This window comes from Salvia splendens, chromosome 11 (assembly GCF_004379255.2).
Source record: "Salvia splendens isolate huo1 chromosome 11, SspV2, whole genome shotgun sequence".
NCBI classification, from domain to species: domain Eukaryota; kingdom Viridiplantae; phylum Streptophyta; class Magnoliopsida; order Lamiales; family Lamiaceae; genus Salvia; species Salvia splendens.
The window spans coordinates 31,623,104-31,643,211 of record NC_056042.1 but is presented as its reverse complement, the minus strand read 5'-3'; the positions used below and the strand labels follow the sequence as shown (position 1 = coordinate 31,643,211).

Here is a 20,108-nt window from a genome sequence, read left to right as displayed (position 1 = left end):
CCAGTCAACAACGAACTCCGGAACAGCCGGAAACGTCAAGACGAGAACGGGCTCAGGAGCAACCGGAATCGTCAAGACAGGGACGGACTGAAATTCGCCGAGGAGTTGTGACTATGAGCGAGCAAGATCAGCAGATGATTATTGCAGAGACTCTTCATCGCCGAGGTGTTAGGACTTCTCGGGCTCGGGGAAGAGGCGTTGGGTCGAGGATAGCATCTCGTCGACCTGCTTATTCTTCATCTGCTCGGAACAACCGAACTCGGCTTCCAGAGGATTTTGCAGATAGGTGGCTTAACTTCAGCAACCCTGGACAGTAGAATAGTCCTTTGTAATAGCGTAACGCCATTTTGTAGGGTAGCTAAGTTGTATGCCGAACAAGATTTGAAAAATGAAATTTTGTTTTCGCTTCTAACACTGTATTTACAGCTTAGCGAAAAAATTTCATCGTACTCGTCCTCGGTCTTATGAAGTAAACTTCTTTGACCGGACTTGGGCCTTGGTCTTATGAAGTAAACTTCTTTGACCGGACTTGGTCCTTGGTCTGATGAAATAAACATCTTTGACCGGACTCGTCTTTGGTCTGATGAAATAAACATCTTTGACCGGACTCGTCTTTGGTCTGATGAAATAAACATCTTTGACCGGACTCGTCTTTGGTCTGATGAAATAAACATCTTTGACCGGACTCGTCTTTGGTCTGATGAAATAAACATCTTTGACCCGACTTGGTTTGTGTTCTAATTTGGCGATTTTTGTCGCCGGGATCGAACTTTCCCTTGTCCTAATTCGGCGAGTTTTATCGCGTGGATCGGACTTTCCCAGTTAACCGAAGTGGTCTTATGCAGTAAACCTCTTTGACCAGACATGGTCGTCCCCGGTCTTATGAGGTAAACTTCTTTGACCGAACTTGGTCGTCCTAATTCGGCGAGGTTTATCGCGTGGATCGGACTTTCCCTTATTGCAGTTCGTTTCAGACGAAGTGCTTGTTAAGCTGAATTGCGGTCTTGTATCCTCCTTGGAAGCTTGGACTCACAATCGTTGGCTTATTGCAGTTCGTTTCAGACGGACTGCTTGTTAAGCTGACTTGTGGTCTTATATCCTCCTTAGAAGCTTGGACTCACAATAGTCTTTAATAATCGATCTAAAAAGGGGATCAGTCTTTAAAGAACGATATACCTTGGTACCATTTGTAAGAGACGACAAGCACATAGAGACAAAACACATAGGGAAAAAATGAAAAAGACGAAAGAAAAAGACTTTAAACCTTTTATAAAACGACAAGTAAAAGGTACAAGTAAAAAACAAACAAATAAAAACACATACCCCTATGACCGAACTAGACACGAGACGGACTGACCGGACTTTTGTCTCTTACAAGTGGAACTTCTTGAGGTTGGAGACGTGCCATGTTCGGGGTACTTGTTCTCCTGACATGTGAGTCAATTTATAAGACCCTTTGCCGAGGACTTCTGACACCCGATATGGACCCTCCCATGTGGGTTCGAGTTTGCCCAGCTTTTCTGCTCGGCTTACTTCGTTGTTTCTCAAGACGAGATCTCCCACTTGAAATTGAAGCTTTTTCACCCTTTGGTTATAATACCGGGCTACTTGCTCCTTATACTTGGCTGCTTTTATGCACGCCAATTCTCTTCTTTCTTCGGCGAGATCTAGTTCTGCTCTCAGTCCGTCGTCATTCATTTCTGAGGAGAAATTTAGAGTTCGGGGACTGGGTACGCCGATCTCCACCGGAATTACGGCTTCAGTGCCGTACACCAGACTATACGGAGTTTCACCGTTGGAGGATTTGGGTGTAGTTCGGTAGGACCATAGGACTTGAGGGAGATTTTCTACCCATTGTCCTTTGGCTTGTTCTAACCGAGCTTTTAACCCTTTCACCAGAATCCGGTTCGTTACTTCCGTTTGTCCGTTTGCTTGGGGATGGGAGACCGAAGTGAACCGCTGTTGAATGTTCAGCTCTTGGCACCAATTCTTGAACGTCTTGTCGGTGAACTGAGTCCCATTATCCGAGATGAGGATGTGGGGTATGCCAAATCGGCACACTATGTTCTTCCAGACGAAGTCCAATGCCTTTGAGCTCGTTATCGTAGCTAATGGTTCAGCCTCCACCCACTTCGTGAAGTAGTCCACGGCAACGATAAGGAATTTCATTTGCCGAGGAGCTTGAGGAAGTGGTCCCACTATGTCTATGCCCCATTGCATGAAAGGCCAAGGGCTTTGCATAGTGTATAGATCGGTCTGCGGCATCCTTGGGACATTTGCATGAATTTGGCACTTCGTACACTTCTTGACGAGCTGCACTGCCTCTTGTACCATGGTTGGCCAATAATATCCCCATCTCAGAACTTTTTTAGCTAAAGCTCTGGCTCCGATGTGGCTACCGCACGATCCTTCATGAACTTCTCTGAGGATGTAGTCCGTCTCTTCTGGTCCTACGCACCGCAATAACGGCTGGAGGTAAGACTTTCTAAAGAGGACTCCTTCATGAAGTTCGTACCGAAGAGCTCGGCACGTGATCTTCCGAGCTTCTCTCTTATCCTCGGGCAATTGTCCTTGATCCAGATACTGCAAGATCGGTGTCATCCAGTTCGGCGAGCTGGATACTGAATGTACCTCGGCTTCATCAATGCTTCGATGCATTAATTCTTCCGCCTTTGAGCTCGGATCTGAGGCCAATTTACTTAAGGCATCTGCTCGGCTATTTTCCGCTCTGGGAATGCGGATTATCCGAAAATAGGAGAAACTTCGGCTGATGCTTTGCGCTTTGTCCAAATACTTCTTCATTCTCTCGTCACGAGCTTCACTTGTACCCAACATGTGATTTACTATGACTTGTGAATCACAATGGACTTTGAGAGATTTGACGAGCAGACTTTGCGCTAACTGGAGTCCGGCCAGGAGGGCTTCGTACTCGGCTTCATTATTAGTAGTGGGGAATAGAAACCGAAGTGAGTAGGTTACCTCGTGTCCGTCGGGAGCGACAAGTAAAATACCAGCTCCACTTCCCATTTTGTTTGAAGCTCCATCTACGAATCCGCTCCAGCAGTCCGGCGGCTCTACTTCGGATTCCAAGGGCTGTGCTAGCTCGGCATTGGCAGAATTCTTCTGTTCGGCAATAACAGGAATTGCTTGATCGAACTTTGCTTCTGCAAGAAAATCTGCCAAGGCTTGTCCCTTGATGGCTTTCCGAGGTAGATATTCAATTGTGTGCTCTCCCAACTCTATAGCCCACTTGGCGATTCTGCCAGATGCTTCTGGTTTGGTCAACACTTGCCGAAGTGGCAGATCAGTTAAGACGCATACCTTGTGAGCATAGAAGTATGGCCGCAGTCTCCTTGCTGCATTTACTAATGCCAGAGCAATCTTTTCCAGAGGTTGATACCTGGTTTCTGGACCTCTTAATGCTCGGCTTGTAAAATAGATGGGAAGCTGCTTTAGGCCTTCTTCTCGTACAAGCACCGCGCTGATGGTTTGATCCGATGCCGCTAAGTATAAGAATATTACTTCGGCTTCGGTTGGAGCAGAGAGAATAGGAAGCTCGGCTAGGTAACTTTTGAGCTCGTCAAAGGCCTTTTTCTGCTCGGCTCCCCACTCGAACTTTGGTGCCTTTTTCAACACCTTGAAGAACGGCAGTTGCTTTTCGGCTGCTTGGGAAAGGAATCGATTCAGTGCGGCTAGACATCCGGTTAGCCTTTGCACGTCATGTATGGACTTCGGCATTGCCATGTTCTGAACGACTTGAACTTTTGAGGGGTTTGCCTTGAGTCCGTCCTTTGAAACCCAACAACCCAGAAACTTTCCCGAATCTACCAAAAAGGTACACTTTTGGGGATTAAGTTTGAGGTTGGCTTTCTTGAGCACGTTGAGAGTGGACTTGAGGTTGTGCTCGTACTCCGAAGTGCTTTTGCTTTTGACGACTATATCGTCAACATACACTTCGACCTCCTTTCCAATCAGGTGCCGAAAAAGCTTGTCTACCATCCTTTGATAAGTGGCTCCGGCATTCTTTAAACCGAATGGCATCTTCTTATAAGCGAAAATGCCGAAATCAGTAATGAAGGCCGTTTTTGAAGCGTCAATCTCATCCATTAAAACCTGATGGTATCCTTTGTATAGATCAAGAAAACAAAAAATTTCAAAGCCTATCAGAGCTTCTACTTTTTTATCTATGTTCGGAAGGGGATAGCAATCTTTGGGACAGTGCTTATTTAGATCGGTGAAATCTATGCACATCCGCCATCCTCCTTCCTTTTTCTTGATCATGACAGGATTGGCCACCCACGAAGGATACTTCACTTCGAATAACACATCCGCCTTCAATAATTGACGGACTTCGTCATGGATGACTTGACTTCGTTCTGCCGCAAAGAGTCTTTGCTTCTGTTTTATCGGCCGGACCGAAGGATCAATATTTAAACGATGAGTGATTACCTCGGGGGGCACTCCGGTCATGTCCAACGGAGACCATGCAAAGACGTCTTTGTACTCCTTGAGGAGCTGGATGGTTTTTTCCCGAAGTAGAGGCGTTCCCGCGAAGCCGATCTTAACCGTTCTGGATGGATCGTCTTCGTACAGCTGAACTGTCATCGAATTCGGCTCCGGTATGACTTCGGTCATTGCCTCTGACTCCGGCTGCTGTGATTGCTATGCTTGGTGGTGCCGATCTGACTGCTCGGCACTTCTAAGCGCAATTTGCAGACATTCCTTTGCTCTCTTTTGGTCACCTCGGATGACCGCAATCCCTCCCTTAGTAGGGATCTTGATGGTGAGGTGATAAGTGGAGCAAATGGCCCGAACTGTGTTGAGCCAGTCTCTTCCCAGGATGACGTTGTACGGGGACCGAGCTTTCACCACGAAAAACTCAATCATCGTACTGGAGCTAGTAGGCGCTTTCCCCACCGTGATCGGAAGGCTGATAATACCTTCAGGGCGGGTGTCCTCCTGGGCGAAGCTCTTCAGGGGAAGCGGAGCCGGGCTGAGCCGAGCTGGGTCCACTTCTAGTTTGTCGAAGCACTCTTTAAAAAGAATGCTGACTGACGCTCCTGTATCCACAAACACCCTGTGGATCAGTTTGTTTGCCACTCCGGCTTGGATGACAATGGCGTCTTGGTGAGGAGAGATGGCCGGGACGGGATCAGCATCCGAGAACGTAATCACTTCGTCCTGCTTCAGCCTTTTATGCGTTGGCTCTTCTCGATTGGAGCCTCTGCGCTCTGACTTCAGGGACGACTTGGTCTTCCCGGCAGGGAGGGCGTCAATAGTCAGGATTACTCCATCATATTGCGGCTCGTCATCGTCTTCGGGATCCGGCTGCCTTTTCGGATCCTGAGGAGCGCAGTTCGCACCTCTCTGCTTCTTATTCTTCTTTGACTGCTTGTTTTGGTATTTTTTCAATGTCCCTGCCCTCACAAGAACATCGATACCTGCAGCCAAGTTTCTGCACTCCTCGGTATCGTGACCGTGGTCTTGATGGTAGGAGCAGTAGTTATCCTGGGGTCGGCGCGCGGCAGATTTCGTCATCCGCTTTGGCTTTTCGAACAGGTCAGAGTGTAGTTCGAAAATTTCCGCTCTCGGCTTGTTCAGCGGTACGAACTGAGCGGGCGGCTTCTCGGGATTGAGACGGGGTCCCAATCTGTCTTGCACCGGAGTCCTTTGAATCCTTTCAAAAGGAGTTCGGCGAGGATGTCCCTGATCGCCAAAAGGAGTTCGGCGAGGATGTCCCTGATCGCTATGATCGGGCTTCCTCCTGTCTCCTCGGGACGATGAGCTGTCTAACGACCGTTTGCGACGGTCTGCCTCATCGGCCCGGGAGTACTGGTCCGCAATGTCCCACATTTCCTGAGCTGTCTGCGGACCGCACTCAACGAGCTTCCTGTAGAGAGCTCCGGGCAGGATTCCATTTTGGAATGCCGAGATGACAAGCAGATCGTTGAGATCGTCTACTTGCAGGCATTCCTTGTGGAATCTTGTCATAAAGTCGCTGATTTTTTCGTCGCGACCTTGACGAATGGAAAGCAGCTGAGCCGAAGTGATTCGGGCTTCCGCTTTCTGAAAGAACCTCCTGTGGAAGGCATCCATTAGATCTCGGTAAGATCTGATGCTGCCCTGGGGGAGGCTATCGAACCACCTTCTCGCGTTCCCGATGAGCAGCTCGGGAAACAGCTTGCACATGTGGACCTCGTTGAGACCCTGGTTCGCCATGTTATACTGATAGCGCCCCAAGAAATCGTGAGGGTCCACGAGCCCGTCGTAAGTCATCGACGGAGTTCGGTAGTTCTGGGGTAGGGGAGTTCGGGTGATGTCGTCCGAGAACGGAGTCTTCAGTGCTCCGTACACGGCGAATCCGATATCTCGTCGGTATGGAGGAGATTGAGTTCTCCTGTGATTCCGGTACCGAGGAAGAACAGGAATATGTCGGGGTTGAGGATTCTTCTTCCTGGAAGACACGGCACTACTGCGGTAGTGACTTTCATGTCTGGATGAGGAAGGAGAATCCTCCGTTTTCGTCTTCGGCTCTTGGCTCTTTTGCAGGAAGGCTAAGAACTCATCCTGCTTCTCAGCCAAGAACAGCTTGACAGCCTCATTCAAATCAGGCTGCTGGGAAGACTCAGTGGGACGATTTTTGGAGCGGCCTGTTCCTTCGCCATGAGAACTGGTGGTGGATTTATCCCTAGGCTGTTTTCCAGACCTATGGGATGGATTGGCTTCCTCCTGGTTCTCACGGGCAGGAATACGGGTACTCTGCGATCTGGTATGCATTTTTTGGGTGGAAAAAATGGATCAAAAATTCGCTTTATCACAAATTTTGTTCTCTGTTTCCCACAGACGGCGCCAGTGATGGATCCGCGAATTTCTGATGTTAGTAAATGCTGGTAGAGAATGAAAATTACGACACAAAGAATTTACGTGGTTCGATTTACTGAGGTAAATCTACGTCCACGGGAAGAAGGGAGGGCAAGATTGTATTGCTTGATCTGGGATTACAGCTTACAACACAGACTTGCTATATGGTATTTTATCTCTAGAGAGCTTAACCCTCTTCTATCTGATCTAAGTTCTATTTATATCTTGAACTAAGATCGTGGCTTGCATCACCACCCTAAGTCGTGGATGTCGTGTAGGTCATGGCCTAAGATCGTGGATGTAGCGTAGGTCATGGCCTACGATCGTGGCCTGAGTTGACACCACGTGGTAGTGGGTGTGTTGGACATCCTGTATGGGTCCACTAACTCCTTGTTCGGTCGAATACTGAGACCGAACTGCTTTGGTTGCCGATCTGAGAGTAGAGCTTGATGCCGACCTGAGAGCAGAGCTTGATTGGATGGCTTTTACCGAGCTGTAGGCTGAGGCCGAACTCTTTGGTAATGCCGAACTCATACTCCTGCTTTGGTTGCCGATCTGAGAGTAGAGCTTGATGCCGACCTGAGAGCAGAGCTTGATAGGTTGGCTTTTACCGAGCTGTAGGCTGATGCCGAACTCTTTGGTAATGCCGAACTCATACTCTTCCTTGGGCTTTGGGCTGATGGGCCGTCATTGCTGTTGGACTTGTTTAGTACGCACCCCATCAGTTACAGCTAGCAAATTCTTTACCATGTACGCCTCTTAATTTGCAACACACGCACTGACCATTTTCAATCCAAATGAATTTTAGCAATACATTTACACTTCGTGTTTTTACATGTCGTGTCTGTAGATAAATATGGACACAAAAAGGGTACATGTTAATTGGAAGTGAAAATGAAAATCCAAATATAGTGAGTGACCGACTCCGGCAGCAAATAGTTAGGTTACCATATTATCACGTGGAAATTTGAAGATATATGTGTGTAAGAACATGCGGTAATAAATTAACATCACATGTTGTTATGGTTGGGCAGCAACTAGCTAGTTACTTTATTAGATAGCCACCACCACCAAATATTTGATGCACTCTAATGTATATTGCCTTAACAACAGTACCCACCCTTGTCGGACGACTTCTTTATGTCCTAATCACAAATACAATCAAGCAAATACTCCGGCCGTCCTTTAATAAATGTCTCATTTTTTACTGATGCAGATTTTATGAAATATAAAGAAAAGTAAGTAGAAAAAATAATAAAACCTAGATCTTACTTTTATATACTATTATTAGTTTTATAATATAATGTAAGTAGAAAAAAATAATAGTTTTATAATAGAATGTAAGTAGAAAAAGTAAATAGAATGTGAAAGCTGCTCACTACCATTTATAATGAATTAATACTTTTATTGGCGGACGAAACAAAATAGAAAAATGAGGCTCTTAATCACATATGAATGGAGTAGGGTTTTTCTACTTAGTACTACCAGTTTCTTGATATTTGTGAAATAAAATATTTCGTGGATACGTCCATGAAAAATAATATTATTTTGTCATTTCAGGTGTCCACAAAAAATAGTTCATTTTTAAAAATTGATGATTCTTTCATATTTTATCCATTTTTTCTCCACTCTCCCATAATTTACCTATTTTTTGCCATATCTATCTTACTTTGTTATTTTTTCTCCTATCTCTATTATTTTATTAATTTTATTATTTTATCAATTTCTCATTAAAACTCGTGATATCCACAAATAAAATTATTTTTTTTGGACGGGGGAGTACATCAAAATAATAATTTCTTGACGTTGGACAAACCTCACAAAAGCATACAGGATATTTTTCTGTTGTAGACTTGTAGTACTCCACCATATTAGATGCATAGTACTGAATAAATACAATAAAATCACAATTTCACGACACTGAATTGGCCTCAGAAGCAAATGGATTATTTTTGTTTAGCTCCACATTATTAGAATTAACCGATCTCTAAATTAATTACTAATTAGTATTTATATAGAAGAGTAAACACGAATTTATTTATTTTTAACTAGGACACATTATTAAGTAATGATTCTTCATTAATCTGATGACTCCAAGTCCTGACCTATTAGATGGAAGAGAGGCTTTAACAGCAAAGGTGCATTAGGCCTTAACAACTAAGAGACGCTTATCGAACAGCAGTTCACTAACTGCGCCTTCGTTGGTACTATGTGGAATGATTCATCGACGACTCATGCTGGACCGTATGAATATTTCCCTAGTTAACAAATTAAAAAGAAATAGCTAAACCCTCGCACACACTCGTTCCAACCTCACTTTAAATTTCTCCTTCAAATCAAATCCGTGGAGAAGTGAAGTAGGAACAAATATGAAAATTTCAAATCCTCCAATGTGAAGATATATCAGAGAAACTGTAAGAGTGAGGGGATGAAGATCTTCACAACAGATAGATTATATATATAGACAAATGGCAGGTAAGTTGAGATTAAGCCATAAAGCATGCACCAGAAGCAAAGGACCAGATACCACCCCTCATTATATTCACACTAAAGAAAATTGCAAATTCATCATGATATAAAGATGATATGAGCTGTAGTAGCAATAATAGTCACTAAGCGCACATTAACAGTTAAACAATCAATCTGGTAAAGCAAATTCAGATACTAAGAGCCAATCCATGGATAAACCACCAAAAGCACCTAAGGAAACATATAAGAGGGTTTTCGGCTCTGCTTATTTATAGACAGCCTAGAAAATTTTTCAATTGTCAAGGGTTTGGCTAACTGAGGTTACAAGTCAAAGAGAGAGAATTGTGAGGGTATAAGCTCAGTCAAGCACACTCTATATCAAGTTTCATGTAAGCGGATGTATAATAAGGAGTTCCCAATGTCTGAAATCAACAATACTGAAAAGGGTCAAGAATCAGTAGTTATATGCAGTAAAATTCATCAAAGAGAAAACTCAAGTTCAATAACATTATAATGATTTCAATCTAACTTGCCTAACTTACAATACTCATACAACAACAACAATTCCCGGTAATGATCAAATGGAAGAAAGGGAAAAGTAAGATGTCGAACAAAGGCACACAACATAATAAATATTTGAGGTGACAATAACAATAAAGCAAAACAAAACATATAATTGAAAATTTGAAATGTAATAATTCTCCAATTTATAGCGAAAATGCAAGCACTATTCACTAACACGTCTCAAAATTCTGTAGAAGGTATTCAAAAAAAGGTAACAATCACAACCAAAATTTTAACGGTACGATTTCTGGAACCTGGCGCGGGCACCACGACCACCAAACTTCTTAGGCTCGCAGCGCCTGGGATCGGCGACGAGCAGCGTCCTGTCGTACCTGCCAAGGATATCCTTGATCTCCTTCTTCGACTGCTCGTCCACGTACTTCTGGTAGAACGCTACGAGCGCCTTGGCAATGGACTGCCGGATTGCGTAGATCTGCGAGGTGTGACCGCCGCCTTTGACGCGGATGCGCATGTCCACTCCGGCGAAGCGGTGGCGGCCTAGGAGGAGGATCGGCTCGAACGCCTTGTATCGGAGGATCTCCGGCTCCACTAGTTCGATCGGCTTGCCGTTGATTTTGATCAGACCGCGGCCGCGCTTGCAGTGGGTGACCGCTACTGCCGTCTTCTTCCTGCCGAAGCACTGCACGGACTCGGTTGCGGTTGGAGTAGCCATGACTCTCTCTCTCTGTCTCCTTCTGTTACTCTGTTCGGCTGCCGCTAAAACCCTAATGGCGGAAAGAGAGGAGAGAGAAGTAGACGAAGAAGAATTTTGGGGAAAGTAGGTTAAATATTTGGGCTGGGCTGTTTTGGTATTTGGGCCTGATACGGGTGGCTCCTTTTAATAATAATATTAATATTATTATCATTTGTTAAAAATGATAAAAGTGTCTTAACAATTACACAATTACTTTATGATTATGGAAAGATGATTAAAGTATAACTAATACTGCCTCCGTCTCGGTTTTGGAGTCACATTTTGCCATAAAAGTTCGTCCCAGTTTTAGAGTCACATTTAGAATTTTCCATATTTGGACATAAAATTTTACCTCATTATTCAATAAAATTACACACAAATGCCATTATCTACACAAAAATAAACCAAAACAAAAAACAAAAACTTAATCTACGAATCTGAAATTCTTCCTTCGGCTGAGTTCTTCGACGCATCTGAAACCCAACCACCGTATGAGGGATTTCACGGATCTGAACGCCAACGACGGTTCGAGCCCTATGACGACTCTGAAACGCAGGCGCCTTCCCCGCCCTTTGATGACTCTGAAACTCAGCCACCGTCCCACCCCTTTGACGCCTCTGAACCTCAGCCACCGTCTTAATCAAAGGTGGTGTACACCGAGAATGAAAAAGCTATGTTGATGATCTTGTTGCCTAGCATGAAAGATCTCTTCTAATCTGTGAGTATTTTTTCAATTCTAAGCCACCCCCTGTGTAGGGTTTGGAGGCTCTGATCTAGTTAATTGATTGAGGGTTATTGTTGCCTTGACTGTGTTGGTTTGTATGCTACTCCATGATGAAGTTTTTCTGATGAATTACATGTGATAATCTGTGTATTCACTGCATTGGTTGGATTCCTTGTATTGGTTGGTTTTTAGTGAACTTAGCCACCCCTTAGTACGGTTTGGAAGCTCTGATTTGCAATTATGTGGCCTTTGGTTGGTTTGTTGGCTCTGATGTTGTGTTTTTTGCTCCTCTATGATGAAAGTTTTTCTGAGAGTTATGCATGCTGCTCCATGATTCATCTGTATTGGTTGGTTTTTTGTGAACTTAGCCACCCCTTTGTAGGGTTTGGAGGCTCTGATTAGCAATTTTGTAGCCTTAGGTTGGTTTTTTGGCTTGATACATTGTTATTACTCCTATGTGATGAAGTTTTTGAGAGAGTTATGCATGCTGATCCATGATTCCTCTGTATTGGTTGTTTTTTTGTGAACTTAGCCACCCATTTTATGGGTTTTTTTTTTTAATTAACTTCATATATTTATATCATATATATGAAGGAGGAAATTACAAATCAACTCCTATAACAAGGGGGAAAGACAAATTACGCCACCCAGGGTTCGAACTCGAGACCTCCAGGATGGACGCGGTATCCAGCACCCTTTACCGCTAGGCCAAGGGGCTTGGATCCACCCATTTTATGGGTTGGAGGCTCTGATTTGCAATTTTGTGGCCTTATATGGTTTATTGGCTCTGATGTTGTGTTTTTGCTCCTCTGTGATGAAGATTTTCTGAGAGTTATGCATGCTGATCCATGATTCCTCTGTATTGGTTGTTTTTTTGTGAACTTAGCCACCCCTTTTATGGTTTAGAGGCTCTGATTTGCAATTTCGTGGCCTTATATGGTTTGTTGGCTCTGATGTTGTGTTTTTGCTCCTATGTGATGAAGATTTTCTGAGAGTTATGCATGCTGATCCTGATTCCTCTATATTGGTTGTTTTTTTTTTGAACTTAGTCACCCCTTTTATGGTTTAGAGGCTATGATTTGCAATTTTGTGAACTTAGCCACCAACATCACTTACACTTGATTTCATACAAAATGCAGCTTATAGAGCTGTAATGCAACCTAGTTACCTTAACCCAGAATGTAGCCTACTTACCCTAACCCAAAATGAAGGCTATAACCTAAAAAACAAGTTTACATCCTAAACACCAACCTATTTTGATGCTTATACTGTAAACCTCATGATCCAAGTGGCCTATCTAGAAACCTAAAACATTGATTAGATGCCCTATGTCATATGAGGCACCCACATCATTCTCAGGGAGTAGAAGATACTCCAAGCTTTCCCTTACTAGATTCTCTTCAACTTCAAGTGATGTAGGAAGCCCCACTGTCCTTCTCAGCCTTTCTTTGTTCAAGTGGGGTATTTTGTAGTTGTTGCCCCCATGCACTTCTAGGATCTTGCTGAGACAGCTTTGCAATGTTAAGAAAATATTGTTCAGAGTTTGTGGTGTGAGTTCCTCAAAAGAACTCCAAACATTACCCAATAATTCATCTATATTGGTGGCTAGTTTATCATCTTGTAGTGATTGTATGGCCCTAAAAAAGCCAAGGTCCAATACATTGGTGTCTGGAGAGTTGGCTGGTTGGCTAATTAGATGGAATTGAAATCCATCTGAATCTGCTCCTGCTCCATCTCTTGCTCCATCTCCATTGCCCTATGATGAGAATTCTCTAAGGGTAATTTAGCTATAAATACCTTTGGTTGGTTTGTTGGTAGGTGGAGGTCAAGTTTTTGGAGTAATGGTGAAGTGAATGTATTTATAGGTGTAGTTTAGCTTAAATTTGATTTTGGATTTTTCCCTCCATGGGATTGTAATGAATTTTTCCCTCCTTAATTTGGAGTTTGAGTTAGTGAAAATGGAATTTGGTTCCCTCTTTAAATTGTTGAGATGTGATGGCCGAAAAATATAGATTTGCAATGTGTGAAACATTTTTTTTAAATTTTAACTTTGGCATGGCTTAATTTTTGGCAGAGAAAAAAGAGTAAACAAGTTGGAAAATTAAAAACCATAAGTTTAAATAATTTAAACAACCAAACTTATAGAAGTAAAAAAGAAACATTTTTTAAAATCTAAAAAGTCAACCCATCTCACTTTCCACCAACTCACTTCATTTATTACTCACTTCACCATCTCACTTCATTAATTACACACTCGACCAATTCCTTAAAACCCGTGCCATAACTAAATGACACTCCAAATGTGGGACGGAGGGAGTATTAAGTGTATAATTTGATAATAAATTTTATTCATTAGATCAAAACAATCTAGTTTATTATATGAGTTTGAAAATAAGAAGTGAACCAAAACACCATTATAGTGAAATATTTGGTTAAGGCGTTTTGATTCACTCCTTCGTGTAGTAAACTAAATCGTTCTTATAGTGAACTAAATTCATATTCTCTAGTTATGCATTTAAGTACTAAATAAACTAAATCGTTCTTATAGTGAACTAAATTCATATTCTCTAGTTATGCATTTAAGTACTAAATCGTTCTTATAGTGAACTAAATTCATATTCACTAACTTGTGTCACTAACTTATTTCGCTCAAATTTTATTAAAATCCACCTTTCATTGACTTTTTCTATCATTCTTATTATATTTCTAAATTCCAAACCAAGTCAACTATAGTTAATTATGGACAGAACATGGACACAAATTTGATTGCAATTAATTTTCTTAAACGGTCTCTCATCAACACTTTTGGGTTGGAATAAGTATCGAGCTTGTGTACACCGATAGAAATGTAATATATTTTTTTGGGTTTCAATTGTCAACCGGGGCTCGTGAGACTTATATAGTGATTTCAATTTTCTTTGTACACCGATGTGGGTCAACACCTTTTTTCAAAACCAATTGGTGATAGAAGGAGAAACTCATGAGACTTATATAGTGATTTCAATTTTCTTTGTACACCGATATAGGATAATTATAATATATTTCTTTTGGTTTCAATTGCCAACAAATTCAATATTAACTTTGGGCATACTAGAGTATCCACAACGTACTATTAACTTCAATCATGCTAGAGCTCCTCCTAGTCGGCTGGCAGCGCCCTCCTCTTGTGGATGAACACGACAAGGGGCGATGTGGAAGGATTATTCAAAAAATTAGGAGTTTAATGTATCTAGAGAAAATAAAAACACTACCTTATTCAACAATCAACGATGCTAAGTTAACTGGGTTTTTTTTGTTGTTGTCACACCACACTAATGACATGTTGGTGACTACATAATTACACTGCATAATACACATATAAAGTGCATGTCTTTAAAGAGCTTTAACCGTCCACATGTTTTTATATTACCATATTTTTGTCGGTATATATTTATCAATCAACACGCAACAACGAAATAATACAGATAATAAGCAGCAGCATCCATCTTGCATTAGAAAAATATTAATCAACATTCATTACATATATTGAGGGGCATCATATAATAATACCAAAATTAGATTTGTTCATGATCCACAAATTTTAGTGAAAAAGCAGAAGAAATGCAGTCAGGCAGCGATCAGCAGAGGCGGCGGCACAGGGTAATCCCATCGCCGACAGGCAGCTGGCATATCTCGATCCTGGGATCAGCCGCGAGCGCCTTGTTGAGCTCCAGCACGAAGTCGCGATAGTACCTAACGTACTTCCTCAGCGGCGCATCCGGTGGGGCCACCACGGAGCCGTTCCACAGGGTGTTGTCGTACCCGATCACACCCCCTACTTTGACCAAATCAATCAGCCTCTTGTGGTAGTTTAGGTAGTTGTCCTTGTCAGCATCCACAAATATGAAATCATATGTGCCATCATACTTCCCCTGCCCATTTCAATATTCTCTACATTAGGTATTGTGGTTAGGTTTGTCACGCAACGTAAATCAAATCAAGAATTCTTACATCTGCAACCATTTGATCAAGAACAGGCAAAGCAGGGCCTTCTTTGAATTCAATTTTGTGTGCAACTCCAGCTTTCTCAATTACTGGCAGCCCCAATTCGTAATTCTCCTTGTTGATGTCCATTGCCAGTATCTGCACCCCAAAATTTCACTTATAAATAAACGGGACACAAACTCTCGACCTATTGGGGTTGGGTTTTAAGTACCTTGCCGTCGTCGGGAAGGGCGAGGGCAGTAGCTAGGAGAGAGTAGCCGGTGTAGACTCCAATCTCCATGGTGTTTTTGGCATTGATCAGCTTCAAAAGCATGTTCAAGAACTGCCCCTCATCCGCAGATGTGGTCATTATATTCCTATTTCAATTCACAACATTTTTATTTACTACTATCATCTTAAATTACATCAATGGATTAATGCTACTTTTGTGTAGTTAACTAACCATACCATGGATGATTGGCAGTTATTTCTCTTAGCTCTTTCATGGGCTCCGGCTCTCTTGGATACACACTTGTTTCAAGAATATACTGCATATATAACCCATTTTTTTGTCAAATAAAACAAAATAACTCATTTAAATTAACTTACTTGGAATGGATGGAATATTTGCATACCTGGTAAAGGTCGTCGCTTTGCAAAAGGCTCTTGTGGCCTACCTCTTGATGCCGGCCGGCTTGGTTTTCTGTTGCAACAGCGGTTTGAGACATCTCTCTCCTTTTCTCTTTGATTGTTGTGGAAAATTTTTAATTTGTGTCTCTCTTGTTTTTATGGAAAAGGTGTTGCTGATTTTGAAGGAGGGAAATGGAGGATGATTTATAGTGAGTCATCCGGCCCGGTTTGGGTTGCTTGAGGTGGGTGAGTGGGCCGGGCCGGGCCGGGGTTGGTGAGCGATGGAAAAAAAGTGGGTTTGTTGGGTGGGGTCCATCGGGGATGGCGTCATGCTGACGGCAGCTTTTCTACTATGGTGCATTTGGTGGGGCTACACGTGGCGAGATGAGTGGCGGGGATTTTGTGCGTGAGTTTGTGAATTGTCTTTCAATTTTGGGTGGTGGTTTGGTGCGGTGGTTGCTTTGAAATGTATGCAGCTTGACTGCTCTTGAGATTTAGTCAGTTTTGGTTCAACTATATATTCATTGTAATTTTATTTTTTTTTGTTATGTGTGATATTACAAAGTATAGTTGATGTAGTTTTGTGAAAAATGATGTTTTCTATTTATTGGAACGGTTGATTGAAAAGATGATGCACAAAAGTAGTTATAACAAATACGCGATAAAGCACGCATTAAACAAACGGACTAGAAAACAGAAACCGATACGAATAGAAAACAAAAACAATATAAATGCATTAAAAATCGGATAATTTCAAAAGCAAGAACCTAAGAACTTACGAAGATAAGTAACAACTAAGCCATAGCTCTAAATTATATCAATGAGGAATTTCTAAAGTTTGCGGCAGTTGGTAACTACTAGACAATTTTAAAGCGAATATGATTTAGTCAATTTATCAGAACGATGCCTAATATTGAGACAACATTATTTCTAGAGTGAGACAACGAGACTAAACGAGACTCTGACACAATCGTCGTGGTATCGTTTCGTCAATTAATCATCTTTCTCATATGTTAATAGTTGACCTCATCAAAGTGTGATACAAATCACATAAGCTCCTAACTTGTCATTGATAGCACAAATCCATGATATGTTGTGGCAAACAAATGGACTGAAACAATAAAAAAGCAAATCTAAAACAGAATTAAAAATATACAAAGGATGGACAATAAAAAATAACAACACCCACCAAACGATAACCAAAAATGGTGACACACAACCGTTCTTTGGAGTATAAATGCAATGTATGTTATGCTAGCCAACCATTACTTGGAACTTTTAAACGAAAATATTGTCTATTTTATAAAGTTGACATATTCTCAGTCTTATAAATAATTGAAAGCATAAGATAAAACAATAAATATAAATATATCTACCGATTCGATTTCAATAATTTGAACAAGTTTTCGAAAGGTGAATAGAGAATAAAACAGTTGAGCTATAAAATTTCTTCAACCTATATAGCTCTTTAAGTGATTCGCTAACAATTTAATTAAAATAAAATAAATGGAGTAGTAAAAAGTAAGTTGAAATTAATCCTTTATTGGCCGGCTTTATCAATAATCATGGGGAATATTACTCTTTAAGTCCATTATAAGGTCGATAAAAATTGAATAAAATTCAATTGGTCATCACATCCTCATCATCATCCACCAACTCCATAGACGACTTTCCCCTTATGATAGATTATTCATTCTTTTATCCATCTTTTTGGTTTTATTAATTGAAACTGGGAGATGCTTTATATAGACAAAATTTGTTAAACCATTATCACTTTTACATGTTACCTACCCTTGTTTAGAGTTTAGATACAATATGTACATGTATGATGTTATTATTTACGTTTATGACTTATAGCATATACAAAATATATACTAGTACTAGTTGGATTTATTACTAATCAGACCCAAAGGTTGGTAATTAATACTATTATAATTCCGAAATAGATATATATTCATGTTTTCTCACCCACACGGTTATGTCTCCATAAATAGACTATCCATAAAGTCAACTTTGTAAATTCAATGGAAATTGATTTGACCAACGACTATCTATATTTATTTGGTTTTGTAATATAAAATAACAATATATGGAGTAATTATTATTAGTTCACCAACTTCCTTTTATATAAAATATCAAGTTTAGCCCATCTAAAAAGAGCAAAAAAATATAAATAAAAAAACAAAATATGATAGTCAAAGTATAGAAGTTTGCCCAGTTCAACATGCCAACAATCAATTTCTAACAACCATGTCACAAAATACTTGGAAAGCAAAACAGACATGTCTAATTTTGAAGAATCTTTCCTCTACCATAATCAAAACAAATGTTGATGAAAATACACCTCATTTTATTAAATAATCAAAGTCTTGGAAAAAAAATGAAATGACCATCCATACATGCATATAAATGAGGAGACAGCCATTGCAGCTGTTTCTATATTACACCATACAAAAGGTGCAACAAATAAGAGAATGTTCCAATTTAAATCGACATCTTATAGTTATCATAGAGATAGATAGCACAAATTCGTTGTCCAGATAAACAATTTGCAAGAAAATTAAAGGTCATCGAAAGGATCTCGGAGACCCACCAAAGTACGAAAGCCAGGATCTTTCAGAAAACGGATTCCTATTCGAAGAGTGCATAACTGCATGGATAAGCTTACACTAACCCGTCAATTTGGGATCCATCCAATTCGATATTTTATTTTCCTTGGGAGGTATCGGGAAGGAATTGGAATGGAATAAGATCGATTCATACAGAAGAAAAGGTTCTCTCTTAGTGATTTGTCGGTTCTGAGTTACTATCATCTCTTTGATATACAAGTAGCAAAGCTCAAAGATGCTAATGGGATACTAATTTAAGAAATAAATATCACTACATAAAATGATGCATTGTGTAATGCATGCAATTTATATAAATTGTTTTTGCATTCATTTTGAATTATTGATTTTTGGTCTTTTTATTCTTTTTTTTATTACTAATAAATAATGATTATATCACAGTAGGGATGTATTAATATAACGACCTTCTTTATTGTAACACCAAACCACTATTTTAGATCGTGTGATTTTCAATCTGCCATCTGACAGTGTATTTTAATTAAATTGGAACATAAAAAAACGCTAAAGGGAAAAATCGGCATTCTCTATTTCCAGTCTGTTGCCAGATTGCAGTGTTACTCTATGAAAAATCGGCATTCTCTAAATCGGTTTCTGATTTAAATTGACTAAAACACTCACGCCTGCAATATCCAACATATCAGACTGCAATCCAAACTCTATTTCATCAGTTCAATCCTAGGCGTCCACCTTAAAGATCTAACTATCTAAGGGCTATGATTAGTATTATGGTGTCACTCTAAACATGGTATCACCCTATACTCCCCTATCACATTAGAGCATCCACAATAACGCCTAGTGCACCGCCTAGCCGAGCGCCGGCGCTAGGCGGTGCGCTAGGCGATCTATTGCAGCCGCCTAGCGGATTTCGCGAAAAAAAACCGCCTAGCGCTCGGCGGTTCCGCGGCGCTAGGCGATCCGCTAGGCGCTATTGCAGCGTCCGGATCGCCTAGAGCACCGCCTAGCGCGAATTTTTAATTTTTTTTTTGTTTCCGAAACACTATATATACGCGACTTGCCTGTCATTTTCATTCGCACCACTTGTATTAACGAGTACTCTCTCTATCTAAATTATTGTAATTTTTTTTAATTATTGTACTTTTTTAAAATTATTGTACTTTTTAAAATTTTAATAGTATTATTAATGTTTCCCGTATATGTCTCGTAAATTAAATTTCGTATATTGTGTGATTGTTAATTATTTCATTTTGTATATATTTGTTAATAGTGATGTGGATATTATGTGGCTAGGCTATGGCTGAGCTATTGCTGAGCTATTTGCTTGTTTTGATGATGTGGCAGAAGGATTTTTAGTGCTGATTATGTGGCAGTGGCTAGGCTATGGCTGGGCTATTCCTATTGTGGATGGCCTTATGCTCAAATTTGAGATATTTGGCTTGGAACATTATATAAAGATATAATTATAAAAGCGCATCTCCAATGCTGGCGGACGTCAAATAGCCGTCAAATAGCCTTCACACTGCCACATCATCAGCACTACAATTCTCCTGCCACATCAGCTTGCCACATCAACTGGACATCAAATAGCCATCAAATAGCCTTCACACTACCTATCCAC

The 20,108-nt window shown here is 40.9% G+C and overlaps 2 protein-coding genes across 2 annotated transcripts; both read right to left on the bottom strand.

Annotated features, from left to right (window-relative positions):
* Positions 1 to 9,984: 9,984 nt before the first annotated feature.
* Positions 9,985 to 10,657, bottom strand: LOC121753825 (40S ribosomal protein S16). Its single transcript, XM_042149085.1, has one exon. The coding sequence runs from the start codon at positions 10,565 to 10,567 to the stop codon at positions 10,127 to 10,129; it is 441 nt and encodes a 146-aa protein (XP_042005019.1). The 5' UTR covers positions 10,568 to 10,657; the 3' UTR covers positions 9,985 to 10,126.
* Positions 10,658 to 14,768: 4,111 nt separating this feature from the next.
* On the bottom strand, positions 14,769 to 16,086 carry LOC121753554 (caffeoyl-CoA O-methyltransferase-like). The gene is made up of 5 exons (XM_042148762.1): positions 15,911 to 16,086; positions 15,744 to 15,823; positions 15,508 to 15,652; positions 15,303 to 15,434; positions 14,769 to 15,223 (listed from the first exon to the last, which is right to left on the bottom strand). The coding sequence occupies exons 1-5, from the start codon at positions 16,001 to 16,003 to the stop codon at positions 14,930 to 14,932; spliced, it is 744 nt and encodes a 247-aa protein (XP_042004696.1). The 5' UTR covers positions 16,004 to 16,086; the 3' UTR covers positions 14,769 to 14,929.
* Between the last annotated feature and the right edge of the window lie 4,022 nt (positions 16,087 to 20,108).

What these genes read in the sequence shown, in the direction of transcription:
- LOC121753825 (XM_042149085.1), bottom strand. Translation starts at nt 10,567, where the DNA reads ATGGCTACTCCAACCGCAACCGAGTCCGTGCAGTGCTTCGGCAGGAAG.
- LOC121753554 (XM_042148762.1), bottom strand. Translation starts at nt 16,003, where the DNA reads ATGTCTCAAACCGCTGTTGCAACAGAAAACCAAGCCGGCCGGCATCAA. An exon ending in AAAGCGACGACCTTTACCAG is followed by an intron (nt 15,824 to 15,910) that starts GTATGCAAATAT and finishes TTATATATGCAG; the next exon opens with TATATTCTTGAAACAAGTGT. An exon ending in CCCTTCCCGACGACGGCAAG is followed by an intron (nt 15,435 to 15,507) that starts GTACTTAAAACC and finishes TTTGGGGTGCAG; the next exon opens with ATACTGGCAATGGACATCAA.